The sequence below is a fragment of the Octopus bimaculoides genome, chromosome 18 (assembly GCF_001194135.2).
Source record: "Octopus bimaculoides isolate UCB-OBI-ISO-001 chromosome 18, ASM119413v2, whole genome shotgun sequence".
Classification (NCBI taxonomy): domain Eukaryota; kingdom Metazoa; phylum Mollusca; class Cephalopoda; order Octopoda; family Octopodidae; genus Octopus; species Octopus bimaculoides.
Window position 1 is genome coordinate 52,001,929 of NC_068998.1, and position 9,599 is coordinate 52,011,527.

The window sequence follows — 9,599 nt, forward strand, 5'->3', positions numbered from 1 at the left end:
ATATATATATATATATATACCCTATATGTTACTCTCCCATATATTGCTTCTTCACTAATATGCTTTCTTTATCCGTTTCTATGCTTTCCATGCATTTTCAAGCGAATCTCCTCCAAGTCAACATGGTATCCCTTGATGACAGTGTAAACTTCTTTTGATTAAGGTATCTTTGGCCCAACAAGTAGCTAGCAGATTATCCCTTGTTTGGTTAATTCCTACTTCCGAGGTTCTTTTAGCTATGAAACATATGCAGCCTGGATTTTATCTACACCATTCCCTAATCTTTAGATATATATATTAGAGACAGAGAGAGAGAGAGAGAGAAATGTGTGTGTGTCACTGCATATCTTTCCAGAACAATTCCCACCTCAGCTACCACCTCATTTATTTCATAAAAATAAACCTTCCTTGTGTTAGGGCATGGGATTATTTCAACTTTCACTATCAGTTTGACTGTATGTAATGATCATTTTTGGTACCAGTAATTCCAGCAATTAAAAACATATGTCTTCTTTCCCACATTCAACATAACTTCACATTAAATTTGTTAAACAATTTTCCATTTCATCATTCTTTAATCTTCCGTCTTATTTTCTATTTCTATCTTTACAGCCTTGAATTATACAAAAAAGTGCCTAATCTTCGGGTGCTTGCGTGTGGTGGTGATGGTACAGTTGGTTGGATTTTATCGATTCTTGATGAATTAGCTATCCAGCCTTCACCTCCTGTTGCCATTCTACCACTGGGTACTGGGAATGACCTTGCAAGAACTCTGAATTGGGGAGGTGTAAGTATAATATTTCATAAAGGATTTCGGGATTTTTGTGGTTTTCGTCACTGTTTACAATTTTGTTTGTTTTGTTATTATTTTTTTTCAAATTCCATTTTGTTTGAGCACAGCATGGGAAAAACTGATTCAAAAAATGCTCAAACGGTTCTCTCTTAGGAAATGCTGAAATTGTTCAACTCGTTCTCTTCCTATACGTTTATCTGTGTGCTTCATTCTATGGTTTCATTCACAAGTGTATGGTTTTAATCTGTGGTGAGCTGAGGAGTAAGGTGTTGAAATCAGAAGAGCATTGCATGAACGCGGTAGCCGAAGTAGGGATCAAAACATTTTCTCAAGTGTAAGGCCTCATCTTTCCGCTGTTGAATGGTAATTTATTAAGACCCATGCAACACCGGGTACTACTGCTAGTATATATATATATATATATATATATATATATATATATATATATATATATATATATATGCATATATACACACACACACACACACACACATATGCAAGCGGCTTCTTTCAGTTTCCATCAGCCAAATCCACTCAAAAGATTTTAATTGTACTTAAGGCTGTAGTATGGACGGAGACTTTTGCCCAAAACGTCATGCAGTGGGTTTGAACTTGAAACTCTGTAGTTGGGAAGTGGACTTCTTAACCACTCTGTCATGCCTACGTCTATTCTGGAACAATTTATTATCAAGCTGGTGAGGCTTCTGTCTATTGGATCTCTATTGAAAATTCAGGTTGCAAGAGACACCATAGACAACACCAACAACAACAACAACAACAACAACAACAACAAGTGCAATATTGAGCTAATTTCCTATACTTTTCTGTCAAAATATCTATTGATTACTATCAATAACAAGTAAACACTTGAGAAGGCAGGAAACACATGAATCAATATTGTGATTGTTAAGACAACAAACTGTGGTGGCTATTCTTATGGTGACCTTTGCTCTTCGTATTGTTTAGCTCCCAGTTCAGTTCACCTGTAATCAAAAGCCATTCCAACTATGACCCGCTGACTTTATTTTTCTTTGTCATAATGTATCTAAGACAACTCTCTTCAATGTGTCCTTCCTTTTCTTACGATTTGTGATTTGGTTATTGTTACTAGCACATCTAGTAACCACATAGAGGCTCACTCACTGGTGTAGTGATCTATGTCTGTAACATATACTGTCTCAAGCTTGGAGTACAAATGATGAAAAATTGATTCAAACCATGAAAGCTTATTCCTGTGTTTAATTATATAGATTATAATACCAAATTGAAAAAAAAAAAATAAATAAAAAAACAGCTAAAATATAAGTCAATATATAATAGCAGGATCTTTTTTAGCCGAAAAGAAAATATTCACGTGTTGCAGTTTACAAAAAAGTAAATATATACTAAAATTTAGTGCCAAGGTATAAGCCCTATGCTCTGTCAGTGGATGGGATGATTATTATAAAATCATTGATCATTAGTTTAGACAAGCTTTCATGTATTTCTTGAGAGAATTCCAATTTCTTCAGGAGAGAGGCATATCATACATCTTGGCAGCATTCCTCTAAATCTTTCAAAACAGAAGTGATCATTATTTATAGAATTAGAGTATACTTCATATAAATACACACACACGCACACACACACACACACACACACACACATGTGTGAATGTATACTGTTGTGTATGCATATATCTGATATGTGTGTGTGTTTGTTTCCCTGTGTCTCCATACTGACAGTGCTTTAGCAGCTGTGTAGTGTTGTGTCCTGTGTAAATTGGCAGATGATGGTTTCATGATGCAAAAGCATAGAACAAAACACTGTTTTCAAAACAAGCAAGGATTGGTAACACAAAGAGCATCCTGCACAAAAACACAGACATGCATATATATATATATATATATATATATATATATATATATATATATACATATATATAAGTGATGTAGTGGTGTTGCAAAATTTGACTTGTGCATATCAATTTCCATTATGTCCTTCATATTGTATCAACATTTCATGCATTTATTTTTAAAGTCAAGGAAGTTATCAAAAATTAAAACCCATCAGTGACTTTTGGGACACTGTATATCTTATCATTATCATTTTGCACCAAATTGTCTCTGTTGGCATGAATTAAGATTAGTTTACTTAGGCAATATGTTGACTGGATGCTCTTCCTGTCACCAAACAACATCACTTGTATGAAGGTGATGCTCATTTACAATCTTCACACGATGTCAGGAGGAGGAAAAGATACACACATTATACATAGATTATAGGCTTCTTTCAGTTTCCATCTCACAAAGCTTTGGTCAATCTAAGGCTGTAGTAGAAGACACTTCCTCAAGGTGTCATGCTTTGGAACTGAACTCAAGACCACATGATTGGGAAGCAAGCTTCACAACCACTCAACCTGTACTTAATTATACCTAATAAATGGGTACATTTTGGATAATTAGTCAAGGTAGTTATTGCATCATTTCACATACACAATATTGAATCATGTATTACAAACAGCCCAATTTTAGGAACAGCCATTCCGTTTCTGATAGTTCAAAATGTACAGTTGGGAATTTCATCAAAGCTTTAAAATATATATTCTCTATATAAATTAACTGTTTATATCATTTGTTTACGTAGATTAAATGAATTTCATAAATGATTAATTACTATAGTAACAAAATGTTTTAACGTACCATTGTTTTTCTCTTAATCTAAATTTAAACTTATTTTCTCTTAGCTAAATATGTTGTCAAGTAGACGTAAACATATAGCTACAATTTAATTACTATAAGATCTGATTATTTCTGTTCAACTACTCTATGCCATTGTACAATGTACAGGGGAACATTAAAGGCTATATCTAATTCTGAGACAGCATATATTCCATGCAGGCATCACCATGTGGTTAAGGATTTTGCTTTACAACCATTTGGTTCCTGGTTTAAACTCCACTGCACAATACCTTGAGCAAGTATCTTCAACTGTAGCTTCAGGTAAATTGAAGTTTGGTAGGTGAAATTCAGTTGCCAGTCACAATGCAAAAGCCTATTGAATGTGGGTGTGGAGGAGTATCCAGCAGTGTGTGACAGAAAACTCTATAGTTCAGAACCAATAAAAGCTTTGTAAGTGAATTTAGTACATGGAAACTGAAAGAAGCTCATCATGTGTGTGTGTGTGTGCATAGGTGAGTGAGTGTGTTTGTGTCTCCTTATCTTCACATCACATAATAATTGTAAGAAAACTTCACCGTTGCTCAAAAGGCGTTCATCATTTCCAGTCTTTTGTGTAAATATATCTGACCACAGGGAAATATTACCTTGGTCAGAAACAGATGTGAGATGACCAACAGGAAGAACATCTGACTGAAAGCAATCTGCCTCAATGAATTCTGTCTAACTTTTACAAGCAGGGAAAAGTGGACATATAAACCGTGAGGATGATGACAATGATTATGATGACGATAACGATGATGAATCCCAATGTTAGATCATAAATAGATAATAAAATAATCACATTAACTTTGAAGAATTATTTCTCTTGATAATCTCAATTTCTTTTGATAATCTCAATATTGTCAGATCATAAATGAACAATAAAATAACATTTGTTATTAAATAGGAATAATATTGTCAGATCGTAAATTGTTTAAAGCATTCCATAGAGTTTGCTAAGTTATATAAAATAACCTCTTGGCTCTCTTATTACAACTTTAGGGAGAAGGTTTATCAGTAATAAAAATTATTTATTTTCTTATGCTTATCTTTTCATAGTTTTATTGGTTTCTGTCATTATAGCACAGCCATACTGGAGCACCGCCATCCTAGATGGTGTCAGATGATTACATCAAGCATTTGTTATTTCAATGTGGTGCTTATTTTATTGATCTCTAATTAACGATGTCAAGTTTTTTACCATTTTTGGTATAAATCAACATCATTCGATCAACCATTTTACACACACACACACACACACACACATGTTGGGCTTCTACACAATTTCCATCTACCATGTTCCACTCATAAAATATTGGACAACTCAAGACCACAGTATAAATACAGAGGTGGCCATTCACTGAAATTGAAGCTGGAATTTTGGTTTTGGTTGCAAGCTGAGCTTTTCAGCAATCCTCCAGTTATGCCTAATCTCAAAAATCTTCATATTAATGCATCTTTTGATTTAATATAATTTGATTTTTTTGATTCTTGAATTCATAGTAAATAAATATTTACATATATTTCCAAATGTTCCCCAGTTATTCCTTCTGGCTAAATGAACATTTAAGTTCACTCATTCATGAAGCAAGTAAATTTAATTTTATGAGATAGTCAAAGTTGTTTAGCCCTTGGTCTACTCTAATCAAGCAGACATATCATCAAACATGTTCCAACTATTATTGTCCCATATTTTTCTTCTGACAATGATTAGTCTTTTTTAAGACAACAGAGTGTAATTTGTGAGCGATTTGTCAGCTACTTCTAGCAGACTGAATGATTACGTAGAAGCTTCCTTCATTGACATATTACTTACATCACTTACGCCCTTCACTCTTTGTGAAGCATAGGCCCTCAATGACTTTTCTCCACTGTACTCAGTTGTGAGTTGTCTTAAGGCCTTCTTCTCCCAGGTTTTGTTGGTGTTGAATTTTCTTCAACACTTCTGTAACTTTGCTTTTTTCTTGGTTGGAAGAGCTGTTGGTCCTACATAAACCTATTTTTTTTTTACCTCTGGGAAGAGGTGATCCATATTTGTCTGGACTCTATCCTTTGTCCTGTCCAGCATGAGAGGCCCCTACCAGGAACTTTCACTCCACTGGCACAGCTCTTGGGGGTCATTGAGGCCCACAAGCCATCACACTACAGCAAGGACTGGATCTTGTGCAGATTCTTTAATATACGCATGAGTAATTGCATTGGGCTTTATACAATCATGCTAAAACATCAAACTAATGTGAAGGAACTCGTGCTTCTTTAGAAGCCAAAACTATAATATTCACTAAAGGATATCAACAAGAGGCCATAACACGTTTTGTAAAGTAAAAATCAATTTGGTAACAACAATAGCTACAAAATCAGTTGAGTAGCAATTAACATTTACAAACTGTTTAGATTTATCTTGTTGGAGCAGAACATTAACAAATTCACTTTCTTTGGGGAAAATATATTGAACTACTTTAAGGAGGGAAAATGAAATTCAAACTGTTATTCTCATAAAAAGAATACCTTCTTTTCTCTATGAAGGCATGAAGTGGACAAGCTGGCATGACCAGTTTTCCATGTTAATATCAAATGTTAGACCATCCGTAGCTAAACATCAAAGTTTGAAATTACTTCACATAAACTTGGTTGTATCTGAATTTAACTGTTTACCCATTTTGTTTCTTTATAAAATAAATTTTACGCTTTACTTATATAATATGAAATCTTTGGATTAAAACAAGATTTGTGGTTTTGAAGTCTTTGATTCTTCTTTAAAGGTAGAAATGATTTGAAAGTAATTAGCATATTAGAAAACAAAAATTCAGTGGCAAAAAAAAAAAGAAATTAACAGAAAATCTGTTTAAATGTGTGAGATGAGTTATCAATAAGGTAATTTTGTTTTGTTTTATTATTTTCCTTATTTTTAGAGAACACTATGTTCTGATCACACTTCTAGCTAACATTAACAGCCTTGTGGATAAGAATATTCTTATCCTTAGTTTTCTGATATGACTTTAACCCTTCAGCATTTAAACTGGCCATATCTGGCCATAATATTCTACCTGTTTTATTTTCAAACTGGTCAGATCTGTCATGTCAAACCTACCCTGCCATGTCATTCTGAGAATAAACAATCACATCATCAAAATTTGAATGCTACAAGATAATGCATGATTAATTCAAAATAATGTGTATAAGTACTGCATTGGATAGGGTAATCTGAATGCTAAAGGGTTAAACTGCATCCAATTGTGGGGCATTGGTTTGGAAATTCCAGGGCTTTGAAGAGTGTGGAACCATCTCTTAAGCCACGGTTGTTCTTCGGTCTACTTTGATCAAGAGTAGTAGCATCTGTTAGGGTCCCAGTAATAGGTTAATTAGCTTGTCATGGGATTGTCTGTGGCAGAAGGTCACTCACAAACACGTCAACAGACCCAAGGCAAGTGAGGCATTTCAGCTCTTTAACTGCTCATCTAAGAGGAGGTAACTCCATACAAACCCTACATCTCAATAACGACAGGGCTTCTGACACTCATTGAACCAGACCAATATAAGTGTGAAGGATGAGAGGGCCAGAGTGACCCTATATAAACCATGTCCTCTATAATAATAAACTCCTGCTGCCTTGAGGAGCAATATACTGAATGTTTAACAAAGGCTAAGGAAGTAAAATCGCTCAGAAAATCCAGAGGTAGGCACCCTAAGGCTGATGCATATATATTTAACCAATATCTGGCATCTTCTATAGTTCCATGAATGCAACAAACTTATTGACTTTCCTTTGTGGTTTATCCATGAGTGGAAAGGTCGTAAGTGTACTTGGTGGTTAGTACTTGGTTCTGGAAACAGCCTAGGCACAGTAGAGTAACCTTTTCTGCCATACCATCCACTAATGGTTAAAAGGGCCAACCAATATTCTTAGTTTAAAACTAAATACTCTTTTGTCAAATTCAGTGTGGTACTAATGTACAAAACTGAAAATGAGACAGATGAAACCAACCAAACCATTTGTAGTTTAGGTGTAAATTCATTAAAAAATAATTTTCTATCTCGAAGGATTAGGCTGATAGCTTGGATAAATATAATATTATGGAAACAAATCACTTCATTTTCTTTGGTGACCAATTTAAAGATACCATTTCCCTGATGCCAATAATTTGCTGCAATTCTTGTTCAATAAACTCCTACCTATTTTAGAGCAGCAACACATTTCCAAAATTATAGATGTGTAATTACATTTTCTTTACCCATTACTAGCAGAGATATTAACATATTATGGTTGGAGTGGGGTGGGGGTATTATTGCTCAAAACTGTGTTGAATTATATCTATAGTTTTCTAGGAGTCTTTTTCTTGTATTTTATTTTTATTCATTTATTTGGGCTGTTGGTATGTTACGTTTAAAAGCTATTACTGTTATTTAACACTCCCTGGAATAAATGAAATTTGTTTATATACAACTGTAATTTACTGCTAAAATATTTATGTTACCCAAAAGCTCCACAGTTCCTATACTGCACATATCTAGATGCAAACACTGATATTCTAAGCATCTGTCAGCCTAACTTTTCGAACAAGTTGTTATGGAAATGGGAGAGAGTCTGTGATTTAAAAGACAATTCCTTTCTATAAATTTATAAATAAATGTGATTTAATAAAGATAGATATATTTTCACATATCAATTATTCAAAATAGTTATCATTTATGAATTATTAGGTTAATATAAAATTGATTTAAAATTGTGTTAGAGTTAATAATTGTAATTTATCTTAATCGTTTTATAGCTTGAAATTGTGTGTGTGTGTACATGTACACCCACATATTTTAAATGTTTTATAGCTTGAAGTTTGTATGTGTGTGTTTGTGTGCCTGTCTGTGTGTGTATATATGTGTATATCTATATAATAAATATATATATATACAAATATATTGATATTTATGCATGCACACATGCACACATCATATAAACATACATGATCATTACCAATGAGATTGCCATGCACCCAACAAAAATTAAAGTGTTGTCACTGCTCTACTTTTTCTCTGTTCACTCAGGGCTAATTTCACTAAGAGGGGGGAATAGAAAAGAGGTGTTGGTGGAAGATGAACGAGGTGGGAGGAAATGATGGCAACCAGTTTAGAAGGGTGATGAACAGAGTGTATTAAATAATTAACAGAGATGATGCGATCCCTCAGTGTAGAGGCATAATGATGGGAGAGATAGAGAGAAGGTGGATAGTAATAAAGGAACGGATAGAAAGCAGAGAGGTCAAAATCGTTTGGTTTTACCATAGTTTATTCTGATACGAAGACCTTTTGTCAATTTTTCATATTGAGATATAAGTTGGATGGCAGATATGATACACGGCTGTCCTTAATGTCTATTGCTATTTAGTTACATCTCATTAAATTTCCACTTGAAATTCACACTAGTGCAACCTCCACTCATTCTTCCCCATCAAACATATTATTATTATTATTATTATTATTATTATTATTATTATTATTATTATTTGCCTTTCATCCTTTCAGGGTTGATAAATTCAGTACCAGTTGAACCCTGGGGTCGATGTAATCAACCAGTCCCCTACTCCTAAAATGACTGCCCATGTGGCAAAATTTGAAACCATCATTATTATTATTATTATTATTATTTTTATTATCATTATTATTATTATTATTGTTATTATTATTATGTCAAGTTGGCAGAATCATTAGCATTGCTGAAACAAATGCATTTCTTTTAGTGCTTTACTTTCTTAGTTCAAATTCCACCAAGGTTGACTTTGCTTTTCTTCCTTTTGGAGTTGATAAAATAAGTACCAGTTAAACACTGGAGTTCATATTATCAACTACCCCCCACCCCACCCCACGACCCCCAGAATTTCATACGTGTACTGCCTGACTGACACATAAAAAGCACCATTTGAGCATGGTCGATGCCAATGTCACCGGACTGGCTCCTGTGTCAGTGGCATGTAAAACGTACCATTCAAGCATGGTCAGTGCCTTGAGCGTGGTCAATACCAGTGCCGCCTGACTGGCTCCTGTGCTGGTGGCATGTAAAAAGTACCATTCGAACGTGGTCGATGCCAGTGCCATCTGACTGCCCCCCCCCCCCC

At 34.3% G+C, this 9,599-nt stretch overlaps 1 protein-coding gene across 1 annotated transcript in view; it reads left to right on the forward strand.

Moving 5' to 3' along the window:
* LOC106878091 (diacylglycerol kinase zeta-like) overlaps positions 1-9,599 on the forward strand; it is a 352,548-nt gene that overhangs the window by 271,864 nt on the left and 71,085 nt on the right. The window contains exon 11 of the mRNA XM_052974271.1: positions 613-787. Coding sequence (XP_052830231.1) covers positions 613-787 — 175 coding nt within the window. The remainder of the gene's footprint in view (positions 1-612; positions 788-9,599) is intronic.